This window comes from Hyla sarda, chromosome 11 (assembly GCF_029499605.1).
Source record: "Hyla sarda isolate aHylSar1 chromosome 11, aHylSar1.hap1, whole genome shotgun sequence".
Lineage (NCBI taxonomy): Eukaryota > Metazoa > Chordata > Amphibia > Anura > Hylidae > Hyla > Hyla sarda.
The window spans coordinates 19,191,362-19,214,163 of record NC_079199.1 but is presented as its reverse complement, the minus strand read 5'-3'; the positions used below and the strand labels follow the sequence as shown (position 1 = coordinate 19,214,163).

The following is a 22,802-nucleotide window of genomic DNA, read 5'->3' as shown; positions in this document are numbered from 1 at the left end:
CTTGTCTTTGTAGGCCACTAAACATGCAGGTCATTAAAGGGGTACTCCGCTGCTCAGTATTTGGACCAAACTGTTCCGAATGCTGGAGCCGGCACCGGGAGCTTGTGACATATGGGCTCTCTCCCATAGGCTTGCATTGAGAGGGCGAGGTGTGACATCATGAGGGGCGGGGCTATGATGTCACAAGCTCCTGGCTGCGGCTCCAGCGTTCCTAACAATTTGTTCCAAACGCCGAGCAGCGGAGTACCCCTTATCATTTGCGATTTTTTTATTTTATTTTTTTTTAAATACACAAATTTGTAATGGTTGAAAAATACCCACAAATACAGACCACCCCCAGTTATGCTCTAGAAACTTTCTTTGCAAAGTGAGAAATGGTGTTGAGAAGTCACTATTAGTTTTTGGTGGACTTGCACATTATTTATTACACGTTGTGTAACTATATGATAAAATATGCGCAAAAAAAAATGAAACAAAAGTGATTTAAAAACTAACATACAAAACAACTCAGTGATAAATCTCCCCCATATTTCCTGCACCTGAAGGGGCCCTGGAAACTTTTGGCTACATAACAACTGCAATGGCTGTGGTATGCGTCTGTACTTCTTCCTACAAACTGCAATTCTCACTGCTTCCAACAGATGTCAGTGTCTTGTAAGGTAAAATCGCATTGTGTAAATATGTTTTCAAATCTGAATTTTCCTATTTGCACAACTCCACCCTTCGATGTCTTTTAAATGTGTGTATTTCCAAACCAGCCAGTAGAGTTGTACGGCTCCTCCTAGGTTCTCAGCACACGAACAGTGGTTTGAATTTGAAGGAATCAGAAAACATAGCAAGCTCCATCAAGTAAGAAGACAGAATAGTCTCCTATTGTATTATTCATAGTTGAATATACTTAGAAAAGGAAGATGCAGAGCCAAAGCTGAAAGCACTGCACATTCTTCCACTTGTGGAAAAGTAGTACATACTTATACTGGAGCCCCCAGTACTTGGTGGTCAGGACATTGTATCCCCCAGTGGGCAAACACTTGTTGAAGCATACAATGTATTGACAGCAGCTCTTCTAGACTTCTAGATAATATGACGTTCTTGAATAAAAAAAAACTCACCAAATAAGATCTCTTTAACCAGTTCTTGTCTGTAATGTCGTGAGCCTTGAGTACCAGACAGTTTTTGTTCAGCCACTTTAGCTTTCTTATTTATTGATTTAGGGTAGGGTCGCACCTAACGATTCCAGTGTATTTTATGATGCAGACCCGCCGATGACCGACCCTACAGTGTGCCTCCTGCAGGGCCTGCATCGTCACCTCGTAGCAGCAATCCGCCGCTATGAGCAGACACACAGAGACCTGCGAGTCACTGCTTGCATGCACAGTGTAGACAGACATCATGTCCGCTCTTGGTCTAGCTCAGGGAGCAACCTCGATTCCTGTGTGTACACTTCACGTGCGCTCGACCACTCGTAGGTCTCTGTGTGTGTGCTCGTAGCGGCGGATTGTAAATTACTTCTATTAAAAAATCTTAATCCTTTCAGTACTTATGAGCTGCTGAAGTTAAGCTCTTATTTTCTGTCTAAGTGCTCTCTGATGACACGTGTCTCAGGAACCGCCCAATTTAGAAACAAATCCCTATAGCAAACCTCTTCTACTCTGTGCAGTTTCCGAGACAAGCAGGGATGTCAGCAGAGAGCACTGTTGCCAGACAGAAAACAACAACTCAACTTCAGCAGCTGATAATTATTGAAAGGATTAAGATTTTTTCATAGAAGTAATTTACAAGTCTGTTTAACTTTCTGGAGCCAGTTGATATAAAAGAAAAAAAAATTTTTTCTACCCCTTTAAACTGTGGCCCGCAGAATTTAAATGCTGGGAGATGAAGTTTGCAACATCTGGAGGACTACATCAGTGATCACGTTGATACCTGCCATAAACCCTTCAGATGCCGTGATCAATACTGATTATACTTAGAATTCTTGTATTTACTCATCCGACCACCCACAGTACAATTGCAGGGGTCTGATGAATGATAAATGCGGCCAGATGTCTCCTCACCTGCCTCCTGCAACTCCAGGGATCTTCTTGTATAGTCTGCCGACAGAGACAAACTATAGATATCACTGATCAGTGCTAAGCCAATGCATAGCTTTAAACAGTAATAATCAAAAGATTGCAATAAAGAGTCCTCTATGGGTACTAAATTAAATAGTAAAATAAGCCCCTCCCCCAATTAAAATTCTAATACCGCTTTTTCTCAATTTACAAAAAAAAAAAAAAAAAAAGAGTGTCAAACATATCTGGTATGGCCGCGAGCCTAAATGTCTGGACTATATGGTGAACGGTGTAAAAAAAAATTGATAATTCCAAAATTGCTCATTTTTGGTCCCATCGCATCCCAGAAAAAATTTAATATAAAAGTAAAAAAGTATACAGCCACTGGATATGCCATAAATGTATGATAAATGTATCATCTCAGGGTGTATCTTGTATCTTTGCCATAAATAGGAGCTATGTATTAGCTCAAAATGCATCAGTGACATGTTGCTGTTCCTTTGTTTTTAATGACTCAATAATATTTTTCTTTTCAACTACTTTGGAAGCTGAATGCAACTCCCAGCATACCACGGAGGCTGCAAGCTGGGAGTTGTAGTTCTGCAGTCTAAACTGGTCTTACAGAAGACACATTCACACTGAGGTTAATGTTTACCGCGTTCACGGAATTCCACGGGACTTAAGCAGTGTGAACGTACCCTTATCCCCTTCCCACAGCTGCCGGAGCCACGATCGGCACAGTCCCGGCAGCATTAAACCCATAGATGTCGTGATCAATCCTGATCACGCATTTATGGTGTTGTCAGGGGGAGCGCACTACAATCCCGGGTCGCTGTTGGTTGCTATGGCAGCAGGAGGTCAGATCATGATCTCCTGTCTGCCTGATACGGAAACCTGTGAGATCCAGCCACAGGCTGTACTTTGTGCAGCTGATCGGGTCTTACTGTGCTGCAGTACAAATGTATTGCAGCATAGTATAACCAGTAAAAAGTGTAAAAAATTAAATAAAAAGTTCTTCAATAAAAGTGTAAAAAAAAAAAAAAAAAAAAAAAAAAAAAAAAAAAAAAAATGCCCCTTTCCCAATAAAAGCCATATTATCACCAAGAAAGATCGAAAAACACATTGCCACATCCGTAATGACATGTACTAGAAAACTATAATGTACCGTATTTTTCGCCCTATAGGACGCACCGGCGTATAAGACGCACCCAATTTATAGGTGCAAAATCAAAAAAAAATTAAGATTTTGAACCCAATAGTGCTCTTCAAACTGCGGACCTCCAGATGTTGCAAAACTACAACTCCCAGCATGCCCAGACAGCCATTGGCTGTCCGGGCATGCTGGGAGTTGTAGTTTTGCAACATCTGGAGGTTCGCAGATTGAAGACCACTGCATAGGAGGTAATACTCACGTGTCCCCGCCGCTCCGGACCCGTCACCGCTGTCCTGGATGTCGCTCCATCGCTGTCGCTGTGTCCCCCTCGCTCAGGAAAGTCTCTGCTGCCGGCCGGGTATCCTCGCCCTCCATCGCCGCCATCACGTTGGTACGCACGCCGATGCACGTACGCGACGACGTGATGACGAGGAAGGAGAGCGCCGGCCATACAGGGGATCCCTGAACGGAGAAGACACCGAGGAGGCAGGTAAGGTCCCTCCCGGTGTCCTGTAAGCACTAACCCGGCTATTCAGTTGGGCTGTTCGGGGCCCGCCGCGGTAAAATTTTACCGCGGCGGTCCCGAACAGCCAGACTGAACAGCCGGGTTAGTGTCACTTTCCCTTCAGACGCGGCTTTGATCGCAGCGTCTGAAGGGTTAATACAGGGCATCACCACGATCGGTGATGTCCTGTATTAGCCACGGGTCCCGGCTGTTGATGGCAGCAGGGACCACTGCGATAGGGGTGTATTCGCGTCTTATACGGCGAAAAATACGGTAAATTATCCCTCGCGGTGAATGCCATAAAAAACAACAAAGAAAGCGCAAAACTCGCCAATTTTGGTACAAATAGCGGAATAAAAAAAGATCAAAAAGGTAGCACATATCGTAAAAATGAATGGCACAAAAAGAATTTTGCTCAGAAAAGGAAAAAGACCATAGAAAGCTATATAAAATGGGTATCGCCATAATTGTACTGACCCCCAGAATAAATATCACTTTTACCGCAGTGTATACCATTAAAAAAATAAAAAGTCCAGTTTTTCACTATATTTTGGAGTTTTTCACAAAAAATGCACCACTTATATAAAGTACAATATGTCACAAAAAAACTCTCAGAATCGCTCCGCACAGAAAAAGCGTTCTAAAGTTATTACCATTTAAAGAGACCCATGTCAAATAAAAAAAGAGCCTGGTCATTAAGGTAAAAAATGGGTCCGTCCTTAAGGGGGTTAAAGGAGTTCCCCCACAACTGCGGAATAGATACTTGTTACCAGGGGTCAAGTCCTGGGGAAAAAAAGTATGGGAACTGACCCAAAATTTCCACTTAAAGGGGTACTAGACATCTTATACCCTATCCAAAGGATAGGGGATAAGATGTCTGATCACGGGGGGCCCGACGCTATGGAACCCCACGTTGTCCCTGCTGCACCCGGCACTCGTTTAAAGCATTGGGTGCTACGCCGGAGGCTCGTGATGTCACGGTCATGGCCCCTCAATGCAAGTCTATGGGAGGGGGCGCTACGGCCGTCACTCCCCCTCCCATAGTCTTGCATTGAGGGGGCATTACTGTGACGTCACGAGCCTCTCCCCCTCATCACTAGTCATCCGGCACGGAGCAAAGTTCGCTCCGTGCACCGGATGTCTGGGGTACCACAGCCGAGATCACGGGGGTCCCCAGCAGCGGGACCCCCACGATCTGACATCTTATCCTCTATACTTTGGTTAGGGGATAAGATGTCTAGGGGTGGAGTACCCCTTTAAGGACTGGTCCTGCAGGACTCCTGCTAATGGGAACTGTGTTCCTGTGGAAGAAGTGCAGGAACTCCGTTCCCATGAGTTCCTGCAGGACTTGAGCCCTGCTTGTTACACCTCAGAGACTCGCACCTATGTAGAAGGTCAGGGGTCCCACAATTGTCTCCATTATCTATGACCCACCATTTTCCACATAGGTGTGGGTTCCTGAGGTGGGACCTAACCAGCGAGGACACCTCAAGGACACTTCCATTACAGTCCATAGATGTGAATGGGGGAGACGAGCATGGGAGCCGCATCTATGGGGCACCCCCCTGAACACCAGAGTCTCCCAACTGTGTCTGTTGCAACTACAACTCCCAGCATGCACAGACAGCCACAAGTGTTATAATTTTGCAACTGTTGGATTTGAAACCAATGCCTAGATTGGAGTTTCCCAACCAGCGTGCCTCCAGCTGTTGCAAAACTACAACTCTCAGCATGCCCGGACAGCCGAAGGCTGTCCGGGCATGCTGGGAGTTGTAGTTTTGCAACAGCTGGAGGGCAACAAGTTGGAGTTCAGCCCTTTTACAGCAGGTTATTCTGTCCACTAAATCCTCAGCCTTCTTCATCCTTACTTCAGTCTCCTCTCTATCTCTCGTTCTGAGAACTTTCAGCGCCATTTGCACGTTATCTCTGACTGATACTCGTCTCTCTCACGCTCATTTTCCTCCCCCTGTCACAACAGCCAGTCTCTGAGGTAACTACATTTCCCGCCCAAATCTCCAGCGACGTCATCAGCGCGCTTTTTTTTTTTTTTTTTCCCCCACCCCAACGTCTGGGCGCCGCCGTCACATGACCTCCCTTTGAAGCCTGGGCGTGTCGTTTCGTCAGAGTGCGCCTGCGTCGTCTGTAGCCCCCATCGTCAGGCTGACTGCGCAGGCGCAAGTGGGCGGAGCCGGCACCGGCTCATTTTAGCGACTCGGAAGCGGCCCCTCCTTGTCAGTGGCGGCCGCCGGGATTCGGGCCCCTCCTTCATCGAAACTTCCCCCGTCCGTCTTTCTCGTCAGTCCAGCACCGGAAGCTAGTGACTGTCGATATCCGGCCGGAGCGAGAGCACAGCGGGGGAGCCGGCCTGCTTGTCCCGGGAGCCTTCTCATGCGGTAACTGCCACCAAAAGCGGTGCTGTGAGGCTGGACTGAGTCACAGCAGTTACCTCGGGACTCGCTTTACGGACTGGCCGGGCTGAGACACCAGGGGAACTTTGGACTGGAGACCGCCTGACTTTCCAGGAGTGCCCCGACCCGACAGCCGGTGACCTCATAGAGGAGAACCAGGAGCCGGCACCCAAACAGGACTGGGTGCCTCACCCAACACCCTCTGCAACCGAGAGCCTCACCCAGGGCACCCTGTAGGACAGCACCCCATCCCGGGTCCACCCATCAGCCCTTGTGACTGGGAACTTCACCTGGAGTTCACCCAACAACTTTGAGACTTACTCATTGGGCCCCCTGCAACTTCGAGACTCACTCATCCGACCCCTACAACTTGTAGTCTCACTCATCGGGCCCCTACTACTTTAAGACTCTCAGTGAGCCCCCCACAACTTGAGCCACTTTGCAGGACCCATATAACATCAGTACCTGGACACCTGACATCCTCTAAGCTGTATACAAGGGCAACCGTCTGACAGGGCACCTTATTCAGAGGGCATTTAGCAATTTCTAGACAAGCTGTTTAACCCGGTGCAGTCTGTTGGCACCTGGTATCATGGACTTTTTGGCCTACAGAATATAATATCTTAAAAGGGACCTTTTTGTTTTTATAATTCTTATTTCAAAAAGGAACTTGCTGGAGGACACTTGACAATCCAAGGATCTTGGAGACACCCAGTTCCTTATTCCCAAGAAGCTGTATTTAATGCTCCACCATGGGCAAGGTGCTTTCCAAGATTTTCGGCAACAAGGAGATGCGGATTCTCATGCTGGGACTGGACGCAGCCGGTAAAACCACCATCCTGTACAAACTGAAGCTGGGCCAGTCTGTCACCACCATCCCCACCGTGGGCTTCAATGTGGAGACCGTAACTTATAAGAACGTCAAATTCAACGTGTGGGACGTTGGGGGCCAGGATAAGATCCGACCCCTTTGGAGGCATTACTACACCGGGACACAAGGGCTCATCTTCGTGGTGGACTGCGCTGATCGGGACCGAATCGACGAGGCCAGACAGGAACTTCACCGTATTATAAATGACAGGGAAATGAGGGACGCCATCATCCTAATATTTGCCAATAAGCAAGACCTTCCGGATGCCATGAAACCTCACGAGATTCAGGAGAAACTTGGCCTGACCCGGATCAGGGATAGGAATTGGTATGTGCAGCCGTCCTGCGCTACGAGCGGAGACGGTCTCTACGAAGGACTCACGTGGTTAACATCCAACTATAAATCCTAATGACTAGTAGATCCTTACGGTTTTATGATATTACTTCATCTAAGAGTATATTGGAAGAAAGTAATGTCCTGGGATTATGCTGATCTTGACCGATCAATACAAATTACAAAGAATGGGCTGGAATATGTTATATATAAATATAGTTTTTGAGGTTTTATTTTCTTGTTCTGCTTTAGGTTTCTGACCTCAGTTTTTCCTGATGCAAAACTAATCCTGATGTCAAACTCGAGCTGAAAAATGTGGGGAAATTCCTTCTCTGCTGAGCCCCAAAGTTATGGGTTATAGGGGTTAAATGCTGAATTCTCTGCTTTAATTATTTTTTTTTTCCTTTTCACGGTTTTTATTGTAGTTTCTGCAGGGTATGTCGCTAGGTCTCTCTCCACTAGTAAACTTTACAAATTGTCCTTTTAAAAATCACCCGGCAGTTTTGTCTTTTATACCGAGACTGTTTTTAAGAAGAGATCTGCTAGCTAGCATATAACAAATTACTATGAAATTATCTTTTTTTTTTTTTGTTTTTGTTTATTTTTATATATATATAAATATATATACCTATATATTTAATGCTTACATGATTATTAGACCTTTTAAAATCAATACGAAATATTTAGCGTTGCATCTGTGGTGATGAAATGCAGATGTTAGTGATGAGAATGTCACGACGCATGCATGAGTAAGCTGAATGCGAAAAAATATGTTCCTCCTGAATTTTTTTATTTTTTATTTTTTTTTTTAAAGCCAGACTTGACAGGAAGACTGTGGCTTTGACAAGTATTGGCATACAGTGTTTCCTGTACCTATTATGTACTTTAAAAAAAAAAAAGAAAAAGATTTGGGTTTTGTACATAGGTTTCCATTCACATGTAGCAATACTTTCAGATTATGCAAAGCACAAATTTGTAATTCAATGCAAATTGCAAAGCTTCCTTGGACGCTTGATGATCGGCCTCACGCCTGATTTGTGTTATAAGGTACTTTACTCCAAAGCGTCTGAATCTATATGCATTTATTAATAAATACACATATTATTTCTCTACCCTCTTAGTGTACAGTACACTTCTTTCCTGTGTCATGTACGGTGTGAACAGCACAGGTGTCTCCAAAAGCCAGAGACGTCCTGTATGACGGACAGTAAAACTAACTTGAGAAATTATTACAGAAAATGGGAAGATGTTACATTGGATATAGCAGGTTACTCTGGTGTCCAAACCTTTATAATCTTCATTCTGTACTAGCTGGGTGCAATCTTTTTAGCTGACTGCTTGCAGGTATCTTCTTCTCAATGCTACTCGCTATGTTCAGTCACTAGCTGTAGGTTCAAAGCATTACTGTAATTTCTAGCGATGAGCGAACTTGCAGTAAATTCGATTAGTCACGAACTTCTCGGCTCGGCAGTTGATGACTTTTCCTGCATAAATTAGTTCAGCTTTCCGGTGCTCCGGTGGGCTGGAATAGGTGGATACAGTCCTAGGAGACTCTTTCCTAGGATTGTATCCACCTTTTCCAGCCCACCGGAGCACCTGAAGGCTGAACTAATGTACGCAGGAAAAGTCATCAACTGCCGAGCCGAGAAGTTCGTGACGAATCGAATTTACTGTAAGTTCGCTCATCTCTAGTAATTTCCATAAACCTGGCATGTCAAACGTTTAGATCAAATGTGGTCTCAGCCTGCAGAGATTGTAAGTTTAACCAGGTGAAGTGCGCAGCAACGAGCTTTATTCCCTGGCTGGCTACCAAATCCGACTGCTTCTTTCCATGGTCCTTTTTTAGACCTTCTGCAATTGTGAGTTATAACCAGATGAAGTGTGTGTTTTGCTCCCTGGCTATTGTTGTCTAGACCAGTGTTTCCCCAACCAGGGTGCCTCCAGCTGTTGCAAAGCTACAACTCCCAGCATGCCCGGACAGCCGTTGGCTGTCCGGGCATGCTGGGAGTTGTAGTTTTGCAATAGCTGGAGGCACCCTGGTTGGGGAAACACTGGTCTAGAGAGCAATAGTTGAATATGGCAGTTGGTTGGGGAGTGAAGCGTGCTGCTGCGCACTTCACCCAGTGGGTCTCAGGACTGAAACCAGGTGCAATCTAAACTTTTGACTTGTCAAGTTTATGTAAATGACAGGAAAAAAGTCAGTCTAAAACTGTGTTTTAGGAAAATGTTACTGTAATTGGTGAGTAAAGATTATATGTGAATTATTCTTCCTACAGCTTTTCAAGGAACTATTATACTTAACCAGTTTCACAGAAGCCGACCATAGTTTAAGACCAGGCCTACAGTGCAACGTTTTGCAGTCCTACCCATTTGAATTTTTATTTATTATTTTTTAACTATTGAGCTATAGCTGCAGTCCAACCCACACACAGAGTTGTATGTACTCGTGTGGACTGCAGCTGTCACTCAATAGTTAAAATCATTAGTGCTACAAAAAGTTTTTCAAAGCAGCCCTGGCCTAAGCAAGATTCTGTGTTTTGAGACATCCTTACTTTTTGATGGTTTCCTTGATCATAAGGTGATGACAATGAGCCCCTGCTATCAGCTGTAACTTGTGGAACAATTTTAGTAGATGTTTAATTTTCCTGCAGCGCCACCACAGGCGGAATCGAGCAGAACACCGTGCTTATTCAAATCAGTTGGTTGTCTGTATATGGCGTCCTTCAGAGTAAGGCTAGGTTCGCACTACAGAATTTCCGCCCGAAATCGCAGGCAGAAATTCTGTTTGATAAAATGCACAAGCCTAGTGAATGGGTTTTGCGTTCACAAATTCACACTTCATAATTTTCAAAGTGGAATTTGTGAACGGAAAATCCGCTTTAAGGGTACGTTCCCACCTGGCGTATTTGCTGCTGCGTATTTTATTTTCCCATTGAAGTCAATGGGTAGGAAAATACGCAGCAGCAAAATACGTCAGGTGCGAATGCACCCTAGAATATCAGTCTGAATTGCATTGCTCATTCTTCAGGCGGATGTCCTCGCGGAACACATTGCAGTCTATAGGGGACTGCAATGTCCACGTGGTCCTAGCGCCGGCTGATTCAGTCGGAGCTGGTCGTACTCAATCTCCGGGTGGAAATTTTCCGTCTGGAGATTCCGCAGTGTGAACCTAGCCTAAGTGATGTGCTTTGTAGCTTTTACCTACTCTAGTTAAAATATCAGGTTACTGAACAGAGGATCTGTCTATTATATACCTTTTAGATTCTCTGTCTATTATATACCTTTTATATTGTCTATTATATACCTTTTTTATGTTCTCTGTCTATCAGGGTATATGAAAACAGCTTTTCTTAATCTCTTTAAGGTCACGACTCAATGTAATTAGTGGTTAAAATTAAATATATAAGCTGTGTTAGAGAATTATAGACACTCGATAGGAATTACAGACTGGAGACAAAGAATGGCGAAAAATGGGTGTGCATGCATTTTGGATAGACTATTGGCATGTATCCTAAACCGCTGTAGCGTGACATGGCACCCTTCTATGCATATCCATGGCTAGTGATAGATACTCTAATGTAGGTGCACAAACTTCTCTCCTTTTTTATCACTTGTCAAGGGCAGGTGACTGATGCCTTTGTTTACCTCAATCGTTATATAGGATTATCCTCCTGCTTTGTCCTTTATTGATCGGTCTCTTGTGTGTGTTCTGGAGCTGCTTGGAACAGTTTACCTATAATCGTAAACGCAGAAAGAAACAATAGCATGCACCGCTATACTGGTGTCTAGGCGTCCGGGGTCACGGGACGGCATGGCAGGTCTCGCCCTGGGCGAGACCTGCCATGCCGTCCCGTGACCCCGGACCTCCGGACGCCTAGACACCAGTATAGCGGTGAGTGCATGCTATCGTTTCTTTGTGTGTTTGCCATTTGATGCTATATCTTGTTATTGCCACACTGGATCTCCATTTTGCTCGGCACATCTACTCTTAATACTGCTTCCTAAGGATTAGTGTGTGTGTTTTGGGAGTTCTCTCCCCTACGTCCTTCTTTGACAGTTTGCCTATAATCGTATTGACCCCATAGTGAAATCCCTGAGGTTTGTGCATGTACGGAGGAGGGTGAGGATTTTTCTATCTGCAGTTAGTCATCCTCGTACCTCTCCTGCCTTCTGATGTTAGAGCTGCTGCTAGGGCCAAGCGGTCACACCCTCCTAATGTTAGTTTCAGAGCAGCCTCTGTAGTTTCCTGCTGATCTAGATGACTAATAAGATGAGCTGCTCACCGCGGTTGCATTACAGGCTTTTTTTGTTGTACCTTAATTCTTCTTAATCCAGAAAGGAAAGCACTGCCCTTTGTTGAGCAAACAATCCTATACAACTCCCGATTTTAAGTTGAGTCACTTTGAGTAGCCATTGCTGTTAGCATGTTACAGTGGTCCCTCAAGTTACAATATTAATCGGTTCTGTGACGACTAAAGATGAGCGAACTTACAGTAAATTCGATTCGTCACGAACTTCTCGGCTCGGCGGTTGCTGACTTTTCCTGCATAAATTAGTTCAGCTTTCCGGTGCTCCGGTGGGCTGGAAAAGGTGGATACAGTCCTAGGAAAGAGTCTCCTAGGACTGTATCCACCTTTTCCAGCCCACGGGAGCACCTGAAAGCTGAACTAATTTATGCAGGATAAGTAATCAACTGCCGAGCCGAGAAGTTCGTGACGAATCTAGTTTACTGTAAGTTCGCTCATCTCTAGTGACGACCATTGTATGTTGAAACCATAACTCCTAATGGAAACCTGGTCGTTGGTTCTGAAGCCACCAAAATGTCGTCCAAAAATAGGAAAAAGTGAGGATAAAACAAAAATGAGTAGATAACTAATATAGATAAAGCAAATCCTTACATATTAAAGTAATAAAGATCTGCTGGGAGCTGTAATTACTGTCTATGTAGAGGACAGGAGCTTCTTCAGGGACCTGTACAGTACACAGTGTCCTAAATAAAGTAAAATAGAGCTGCCCTCACCTGGTGTCCAAAGGAGCAGCTAACCGTTTAAGAGTAGTACAGAACATGTAGTACCACCCTGTACTGTAGGGGGCGCTACCAGACAGGCAGGCAGTGTATACGCTTCAGTAATATAAGTGTTTTACCAGTGAATGCCCATTCTGATTGGTCGGTTCTTCCAGCCATTTACACATTTTGCAGATCCGGACTGTCCGTAGCATTGTATGTTGAGTCTGGTTTCAAGTTACAATGGTCCCGAAAAGACCATTGTATGTTAAAACTATTGTATGTTGAGGCCATTGTAAGTTGAGGGCTGACTGTATATATGAGAGCTGGCAATAAAATGTACAGTTGTATATAGGTTTGTCAGCCAAAGGCCTCATGTTCTGGGTCCTTCCTTTTTAATTCAGACGCTCACATATTTATAGTTTGTATCCCAAGGGGGATTGCATGGATAGTTTAGTCAGACGTGTTTGTGTTGGCGCTCCACATCTGGCAGGACAGCCCACAGATCTAGCTGGCAGATGTTTGCAGACATCCAGCTTGTGCAGCTGCTGACCGGCCTTTGTCTGATACTGCGTGGAGTGCGAGTGCATGCTCATTTATTGATCTGCTCTTAAAGGGTACTCCGGTGGAAAAAACATTTTTTTATTAAATCATCTGGTGCCAGAAAGTTAAACAGATTTGTAAATTACTACTTGTATAAAAAAAAAAAAAAAAATTCTTAATCCTTCCAGTACTTATCAGCTGCTGTATACTACAGAGGAAGTAAATTTATTTTCTGTCTGACCACAGTGCTCTCTGCTGACATCTCTTTCCATTTTAGGAACTGTCCAGAGTAGGAGCAAATCCCCATAGCAAACCTCTCCTGCCCTGGACAGTTCCTGACATGGACAGAGGTGTCAGCAGAGAGCACTGTGGTCAGGCAGTAAAGAAATGAACTTCCTCTGTATAATACAGCAGATAAGTACTGGAAGGATTAAGATTTTATATATAGAAATAACTCACAAATCTGTTTAACTTCTGGCACCAGTTGATTTCCACTGGAGTACCCCTTTAATGTATCCTCCCTGTGTTATAGTGTTTTCTTACCTGTGGTTGCAAAACTATGAACTGACAGCAAAACATTTTCCAACTTGTGGCGCCCCAGCTGTTGGAAAACTACTTTATGGCTGTCGGGGCATAATGGGAGTTGTATTTCTGCAACAGCTGGAGTGCTAAAAGTTGGAATAACACTGATCTGTGCAATCATTTAGGGGCCACTTTTACTTTGATCACAAATCTCCACAACTGCAAGTATGCCGACCATGGGAGCCTTCAGTGACTGCACAGAATTTGACTGGTGTTGCGCTTGCAGATCTTTACTGTGGATTTCACCCTAAGGGTACATTCCCACACGGCGTATTTGCTGCGTATTTGCTGCTGCGTATTTCATTTTCTCTGTTGAAGTCAATGGGTAGGAAAATACGCAGCACCAAATACGCAGCAAATACGCAGCAAAATACGCCGTGTGGGAACGTACCCTAAAATTGTAAATCTGTGGTGATTCCACAGCAAAGTCTGCACGTAACATGCAGATTTTGTAGTTTGTGCAGCATATTTGGAGATAGTGCATGTGATCGTGTTACACACATTGCCCTGATCATGTGCCTGTCATTCAGCTGTTTGTGTTCTTAGGGTGTTTTTTTTTTGTTGTTGTTTTTTTTTAGGTGCTCCGGTCCCCAATAGTAGTCTGCATTCTGAACTGATGTAGAATCCAGGAAATTAAGGGTATCGGGGTTATTTTAAACATTTGGTTGGTGATATTTAACTAGACACAGATACACGGGACGACATTTATCATTGTCTTTAGACGGGTTTTTTTTGTTTTTTTTGTGTCTAGAAAAGGCGCAAGCAGGATTTATTTGCGCCTTTTGGTTTACACATTTCTGCTGACTTTTTGAGTTACAATCCACTGATTTTTGGCAATCCACATGATATAGAAGGGTTTTATGAACTGGGCCTTTTTGTGAAAAGGCGCAAAGCCACTGAAAAGTCTCTTAACTACACCAGCCCAGACTTAGCTTTATGGTGTAAGTGAAGAGTAATATTTCAGAAAATGTGACCTGCACAAAATGTATCAAATGCTCTGTGACCATTTTAATACATTTGGCGCTCCTACACATTACCAGCAGACAAAAAAGAAAAGGTGTAGAAACATGTCTCACTTACACCTACAATGATAAATGGCGGATATGATCTCCAAGGAAGTCAACTACTCAAAGGAAATGTAGGTATTATGAATGAAGTGTAGATTACCGGGGTATTCCCATCTCAACTTGTTTTATAGAACAGCCTGATCAGTGGCGGTCCGACCACTGGGACACCCGCCGAGAACAGGGACATAATTGTCCCTGGAATGAACGGGGGGGGGGGGGGGGGGGGGGGCGTCTGTCTGGCCATTCGCTCTCTATGTGCGCTCCATTCGTTCTCTATGGGTGCGCTGGACTCGGAAATGTTTGGCTGCCCCACAGCGAACGATTAGAGTGGTGGCCACGTAGGTGCTGTGCACTTCATTCTTTCTAGGGACAATTATGTTCCTTTTTCTGAATCGGCTGAGGTCCCAGCAGTCTGATCTCTACCTCTCAGCTTGTTCTCCTATATCCCAGTGTTTCCTAACCTGGATGCTTCCAGCTGTTGAAAAACTACAACTCCTAGCATGCCCGGATAGCCAACAGCTGACATGCCATGCTGGGAGTTGTAGGTGTGCAACAGCTTGAGGCACCCTGGTTGGGAAACACAGCTCTATCCTATCAATAGGGATGGAAATACCCCTTTTAATTCGCACCTATCATCACAATTGTTCCACATTAACTCTTCCATTCATTCCCACATTGGGAACATGCAGTGCTTTAGATTTCTTTTTTTTTCTTTTAATGTTTCTTTTCAGGGGGAATTTTATGAACCGCTGGGAGATTCCTGGTGACTAATTATAGTCACTTTGGGGGACATTTATCAATGTTTGCTCATGTATTCCTTTTTTTTTTTTTTTTTAGTTTTTTTTCTTACTATTTTTTTGCTTATGTGCGACTCATATATCAACTGCTTTCAGCCTGTTGATAAATTTAATTCACTTAAGCACTTTTTCTTTTTTTGCTTTGGTAGTGGCTTTTTCTGCTCCATGTCTGAGTTGGAGTAAATTTTGTAGGTTTTTTTCATGCGCTGCAACTTTTTTGTGACTTTCGCACTTGATAAATCTCTGACCACTGCAAGTCAAAAACCACTTTTTGCTTTGGTAAGCAAGATTTTTATTTTTTGCTTAGGACACTGCACAATCCAAAAGTCGCAGAAAAAAAGAGCGTAGGCGCACGTGTGACTTTTTTGTGACAATTTTAAGCAAAAAAAAACCCTACTAAATGCTTTGATAAATGTCTCCCATAGTATTTACATACTATTTAACTGCAGCAAGGCCATGTGTATACAGTCAGGTTTGTCTTCCCTCATACAGTGATATCCCTTTGAAACAATCACCCAAACTTGCATTTAGAAGTGGGCTTAAAAGGTGACCAGTATGCAAAAAAAAAGTGTTGGAACTTAATGGAGTTTATTTAAGAGTGGAGTGTAGTTTTCTTTGTGGGTTTTGATTTCCAACAGGCATTTCCCCAAGATATTTACTAAGGTTTCCCTACATTTTGCACTTTTCCCTATGTTTCTGTCAAAAGAAAAAATAAATATATAAATATATATATAAAAAATTTTTTAGATTAAACCCGCTACCCTTGACAAAGCTGATCCGTTCAGCGAAACGTCGGGGAGGCTAGTAGTCACACATTTTTAATACAGTGGCCAATGAGTACAGTGTAGGGATTGAGTATCAGCAGCTGACGGGTGCAGTATTCATTGGCACACGATCCTACAAGCGTTAGCCTGGACCCATAGTATCCCTAATAAGTGTATGTTAGATAATTAGCATACAAGTCAGGACAATTCCGCAGGAATTTTAAATGTTTATGTGGGGTATAATTTTAAATAAACCAATAAAGGTTAATTTTTTTTAGGGGAACGTTAGGAAATAAACCCCAATATGTCACCCATAAAAAATAAAAAATGTTGCCACATATTTTGGCATATGATATATACGAAGTTTAACATTGGATTGACTGCTTTTTGGTGCATATGCCTCAAATGTGCCAAAAAAAAAAAGTACATTTCATTCATGGGAAGCCACATATATGCAGGGAAGGCAGTACTATCTACCTACATGATTACAAGCGTCATTGCTATCTGTCTACATCATTGCGGGTGGAAGGGGGGGGGGGGGGGGCACTATTTGCTACATCATTTAAAGTTTTATGTACAAGGTGGCGGTACTGCCAGTCCCTGTATCAGTGTTTCCTAACCAGGGAGCCTCCAGCTGTTGCAAAACTACAAATTTCAGCGTGACCAAACAGCCAAAGGCTGAAAGTTGTAGTTTTGCAACAGCTGGAGGCTTTCTGATTAGGAAACACTGGCCTACATCTAGATTAGAGATGAGCGAACTTACAGTAAATTCGATTCGTCACCAACTTCTCTGCTCGGCAGTTGATGACTTTTCATGCGTAAATTAGTTCAGCCTTCAGGTGCTCCGGTGGGCTGGAAAAGGTGGATACATTCCTAGGAAAGAGTCTCCTAGGACTGTATCCACCTTTTCCAGCCCACCAGAGCACTGGAAAGCTGAACTAATTTATGCAGTAAAAGTCATCAACTGCCGAGCTGAGAAGTTCGTGACGAATCGAATTTACTGTAAGTTCGCTCATCTCTAATCTAGATCAATGTTTCCCAGCCAGGGTGCCTCTAGCTGTTGCGAAACTACAACTCCCAGCATGCCCGGACAGCCAACGGCTGTCCGGGCATGCTGGGAGTTGTGGTTTTGCAACAGCTGGAGACACCCTGGTTGGGGAAACACTGATTTAGATAAAAGAAATGCTGCTTTTTGTTCAATGGCTTTTTTCACATTACATCATCCATGTCGAGTGCGGATACATTTTATAGAAGAAGAATGGGTTAAGAACCACTACCCTAAATGTATCTCTGTCATGTGCGGTTATTGAAATAGAGGAAGTGGCTGTTGCACAAGTGTTTCATTTTGTTCCTGACCTGAAGTTTGTCACAATGGGAGTTTCACATGGAGATGAGAAGACATTCACCCTATTCATACAGCAGTTTGTGATTTTCATACCGCAGTGTTTGTGCCAATATTTGCTTTTCTGGGTTCTATTCCTTTTATATCACGTTTTTATTATTTCTTCACCTTGTCCTGGTGAGCGCTGCTCTGAAGCTGTTATGTTTCGGATGAAGCTTTTACAAACAGTTAATGTAAAGCCTTCATGATAGGAGTTGTAGTTTTAAAACAGCTGAAAGAGCCACAGGTTAGGAAACCCTGATCCAGTGGATCCGCTCTACCATAAATAGCACATATATACTCAGAGAATTAAAACCCTACAGAGTTCTTATCGATCATTCTCGCTGTAAACCGATCAATTACATCGTTATACTAGACGACTTCTAATAAATAGATTCCCTAATGCCTCCAGCTGTTGCAAAACTACAACTCCCAGCATGCCCGGATAGCTTTGGCTCTCCAGGCATGCTGGGAGTTGTAGTTTTGCAACAACTGGAGGCATCCTGCTTGGGAAACCCTGCCCTAATGTTTAAAGGGGTACTCCACTGGAAGACTTTTTTTTATTTTTTTTACAGATTTGTAAATTCCTTCTATTAAAAAAATCTTAATCCTTCCAGTACTTATCAGCTGCTGTTATGATCCACAGGAAGTCCCTTTTCTTTTTGCATTTCCTTTATGCCTGACCACAGTGCTCTCTGCTGACACCTTTTGTCCATGTCAGGAACTGTCCAGAGTACAAGCAAATCCCCATAGAAAACCTCTCCTGCTCTGGATAGTTCCTAAAATGGACAGAGGTGTCAGCAGAGAGAGCACTGTGGTAAGACAAAGGAAATTCAAAAAGGAAAGAACTTCTTGTGGATCATAGCAGCAGCTGATAAGTACTGGAAGGATTAAGATTTTTTAATAGAAGGAATTTACAAATCTGTTTTAACTTTCTGGTACCAGTTGATTTAAAAAAAAAAAAAAAAAAAATTCCAGCAGAGTACCCCTTTAAAGAAGAATGGGGAATTTCTGGCCTTCAGGCTGTATAAGGCCCCTAAAATCATTTTGGTCTGGTACTGCCAAGGCTGAGAGGTAGCGCAAGATCTTGCACATTCATTGTTATGCAGCTCGTGATCATACTGATTGTAACAAGGATTCACCAATGCATTGTGGGGGAGGCTGCATCACCCGTAGCAAGGAGGGGGGAGGAAATTGTACACACAACAACTCAAAGTGTGGACAGAGGGGAAAGTATACATGGAAAACAGATCACAATGGCTGTAAATAGGGAGAAAAGCACACAAAAGGCATTTGAAGTAGGAGAATCTCCTAAGCTGTCTACAAGTATAGAGAGAAAGCAGAGAACTCAGAGCGAGCTATAGACTCCTGAACACGTAGAATTAACCCCCCAGAAAAGTCTGAACCAGGCTGCAAACAATATCGGGGATCTCAAAATAAAGGAATAAAGATTGCAGACTAAATTTGTGTACAATTTTTTTAATGTGGAAAAAAACAAAACATTTTTGTGGCCTTTTCAGAGTTATTCCCAACTGGGACCTTTACAGCCTATCTGCTATAAATGTCTGATAGATGTGAGTCCCACTTCTGGGCTTTTCACCAAGATCAAGAGCGGCCCAAAAAAATGTTTTATGCAGTTTATGTAACTCGCAAAGAGGTTAATAGGAGTTGGATAAATAGCATAGCACCAGGAGCTACACTGTCTCTATAACTCAGGAGCAGTGTAGCTTGCAGTGCTGTTCTGTTTAGGCTGCTCACATTAATGTCAATGAGGATTGTACAAGCGGCCATGCTGGGGGAACCTTGGGCCTCGTCCACACTACAGACATTACACCGGCAGAATCCCAATTCTTAAGGGTAGGGTCACACAAAGCATATATGCAGCGTATTTCAGGCAACACAAAATCCGCTGTGCCAGCGAGAAATACACTGCATATTCTCCTACAAGGAGACACTGGGCTACCTGGTGGCAGCCATGTGTGACTGGTCTAGTATGGAGAAAGGCCTGCACATCACAGTCATGTCAGCGTGCTGGCCCCGCCTCCAAACCTTACTGCACACACAGGGCTGCTGGGAGTAGTCCTGTGCGTCTGCTCATAGGAGAAATGCAGCGTAGTTCCCGCTGTGCAGCAGATTTTGCGCAGTGTGAAATATGCTGCGTATACGCTGTGTGTGTCCCTGCCCTAAATGTGGTTCTGCTGCTCTGTTCAGACTGCAATAGTACATCTGCACAGAGGGTGAACATGAGCAGACGCACAGAATTGAGCAGAATTCTGCTGGGCCTACAATGCCCTCTATGGAGACGGCAATGTCCGCACAGTCCTACCGCCATAGCGCCAGCTGCAAACAGACATTCAGATAGTCGAAACCCACTAGCTGAATGTACATAGGCAGCGCAATAATGTGTAGGAGCAACAAATTTATTAAAAGGTAAAAGAGCTTTGATAAATTTTGTGCAGGTCACATTTTCTGAAATTTCTGTCTACACATACACCAAAAAGCTACACCATGTCTGGACTGGTGTAGTTTTAGAGACTTTTCAGTGGCTTTGCGCCTCTTTTTGCTCCTTTTTACAAAAAGGCGCAATGATAAATGCCTTCCATATCATGTCTATTGCCAAAATCAGTGGATTGCAACTCAAAATCAGCAGAAATGTGTAAACAAAAAGGCGCAAAAAACCCTGCTTGCGCCTTTTTTACACACAAAAAACAGTCTAAAGACAATGATAAATGTGGGCCATAGTGTGGACGAGGCCTTAATTTCAACGGTAGGACCCATGTCTGGCAGATATTTGTTTTGTGGATATACCAAACATGTCCAGATGAAGATACCTCTTTTTAAGCGTTGAGATGGATCCCTTTACCATTTAGCTGCTGTTTGTGTCTGGTATTTCACTCCCTGGTAAGGTCACACTTGCCGTATTCTGCTGCTGTGTATTTTCCTACCCATTAAAGTCACTGGGTATCAAATTCAGCTGCAGAAAATACGTAGCAAAAATATGGCACGTGTGACCCTCAAAAGAATATATTTAATAAGCAGTAGCCAAGAAATATGGAAACGGAGCATTCACCCCATATGTATCCTTAGGGAAAGGCTGGTCCCTCCAAACGGGGTCTTCAGCAGGCAGGCGGTAGATGGAACTAGGGGAGCTCAGATGCCGGCTACGGTCCGTATCGCGCCAATGGGCGCTTCGTCAGGCCGTACGGCCTGACGAAGCGCCCATTGGCGCGATACGGACCGTGGCCGGCGTCTGAGCTCCCCCAGTTCCATCTACCGCCTGCCTGCTGAAGACCCCGTTTGGATGGACCAGCCTTTCCCTAAGGATACAAATCGGGTGAGTGCTCCATTTCCCTATTTCTTGGCTACTGCATATTCGAATACAGTCTTCGTACGTGTAGGACCTCAGGGAATCCGTATTGGGACATATATGTGTGTGTATATATATATATATATACTTCCTCTCCACCTACCGTCCGCACAGCAATCGTTGTTGAATTTATACAGTGTTCTATTCAGTGCCAATTCTCCTGCCTCTACTAGAGATGAGCGAACTTACAGTAAATTTGATTTGTCACGAACTTCTCGGCTCGGCAGTTGATGACTTATCCTGCGTAAATTAGTTCAGCCTTCAGGTGCTTCGGTGGGCTGGGAAAGGTGGATACAGTCCTAGGAAAGAGTCTCCTAGGACTGTATCCACCTTTTCCAGCACACGGGAGCACCGGAAAGCTGAACTAATTTATGCAGGAAAAGTCATCAACTGCCAAGCCGAGAAGTTCGTGACAAATTGAATTTACTGTAAGTTCGCTCATCTCTAGCCTCTACCTTTCCTCTTTCTGGTTGTTATATTAATATATAAAATTTGCAAAGTAAGGCCGTAGCACCTATGTATTTCCCTAAGTAAACTCCATCTCTCATGGCCCCAAATGGCCCCTTCATTCGATTTTTCGTGCATCCGTGTGATAAGCCGTCTCATAGACAACAATGACTCCAGTACTTTTCCATCTTGTCTACACACTCGTGTTTTCTCTTCCCTTGGTTTCCAACAGCAAACAAAATCCTGAGCCGTCCTGTAATACGAGTCTTGCTAGGCACACGTCAAAGCTTGGAAGCAATGAATGAATCACTGGGATGAGTGTGTGTGATGTCCGCTGTGCAGTGCAGAAGGGGAATGAATGAACAGAGGAAGTAAAGAGCTGGAGGTGATGCGGCTTCGCACAATCCTTATCACGTACGTAGGGTTATAATTATCTGTCCTCGCCGAGCTCCATCAGGACGCGCATATTAATACAACATAAAGAGCCTGTGCACACAGTGATCGTTATATAACCGGGGTGAGTCAGCTTGTAAACCTAACACCAGATCTCTTCTAAAGCTGCCTGGGCAGTCTGGGTCCTTGGATATGTTCACACGCTGCCGATTTGGAGCAGAAATATTAGCAAATTAGTTATTTTTGATAGCAAGCCTCGTTCAGATTCAAAAACTTTTTACATGTTGTACATCTTGGCAACACATAGAATTAAGTGATCCAACATACGATAGTAATTCCAAATGAACCACCGTTACTTAAATTTATCGTATGTTGAGGGATCTGTGCAATAATAATATACAAAGTTATACTCACGTGTCCTCGCCACTCCGGACCATCATCGCTGCCCTGGGTCGTGGCTCTCCATTGCCGTCATCACGTCCCCATGGTGTCCTCGCCACTCCGGACCGTTATCTCTGCCCTGGATCTTGGCTCTCCATCGCCGTCATCACGTCCCCAGGGTGTCCTTGCCACTCTGGACCGTCACCGCTGCCCTGGATCGTGGCTCTCCATCGCCGTCATCACGTCCCCAGGGTGTCCTTGCCACTCCGGACCATCATCGCTGCCCTGGGTCGTGGCTCTCCATTGCCGTCATCACGTCCCCATGGTGTCCTCGCCACTCCGGACCGTTATCTCTGCCCTGGATCTTGGCTCTCCATCGCCGTCATCACGTCCCCAGGGTGTCCTTGCCACTCCGGACCGTCACCGCTGCCCTGGATCGTGGCTCTCCATCGCCGTCATCACGTCCCCAGGGTGTCCTTGCCACTCCGGACCGTCACCGCTGCCCTGGATCGTGGCTCTCCATCGCCGTCATCACGTCCCCAGGGTGTCCTTGCCACTCTGGACCGTCACCGCTGCCCTGGATCGTGGCTCTCCATCGCCGTCATCACCTCCCCGGGGTGTCCTTGCCACTCCAGACCGTCACCGCTGCCCTGGATCATCGCTCTCCATCACCAGTCATCATGTCCCCGGGGTGTCGCCGCCGCTCTGCACCGTCATCTTTCCCCTGGATCATTGCTCTCCATCGCCGTCATCA

At 44.5% G+C, this 22,802-nt stretch overlaps 2 protein-coding genes across 2 annotated transcripts in view; one reads left to right on the top strand and one right to left on the bottom strand.

The window, feature by feature from the left end:
• The window catches only part of LOC130295753 (cholesterol 24-hydroxylase-like), a 30,800-nt gene extending 25,382 nt beyond the window's left edge, over positions 1-5,418 (bottom strand). Inside the window, exon 1 of the mRNA XM_056546818.1 lies at positions 5,144-5,418. Coding sequence (XP_056402793.1) covers positions 5,144-5,213 — 70 coding nt within the window. The 5' untranslated portion in view covers positions 5,214-5,418. The remainder of the gene's footprint in view (positions 1-5,143) is intronic.
• Positions 5,419-5,778: 360 nt separating this feature from the next.
• ARF6 (ADP ribosylation factor 6) lies at positions 5,779-7,406 on the top strand. The gene has a single exon (XM_056547248.1). The coding sequence runs from the start codon at positions 6,870-6,872 to the stop codon at positions 7,395-7,397; it is 528 nt and encodes a 175-aa protein (XP_056403223.1). The 5' UTR covers positions 5,779-6,869; the 3' UTR covers positions 7,398-7,406.
• The last annotated feature ends 15,396 nt before the right edge of the window (positions 7,407-22,802 follow it).

Excerpts from the sequence above, each read along its gene's own strand:
- ARF6 (XM_056547248.1), top strand. The coding sequence starts at position 6,870 with ATGGGCAAGGTGCTTTCCAAGATTTTCGGCAACAAGGAGATGCGGATT.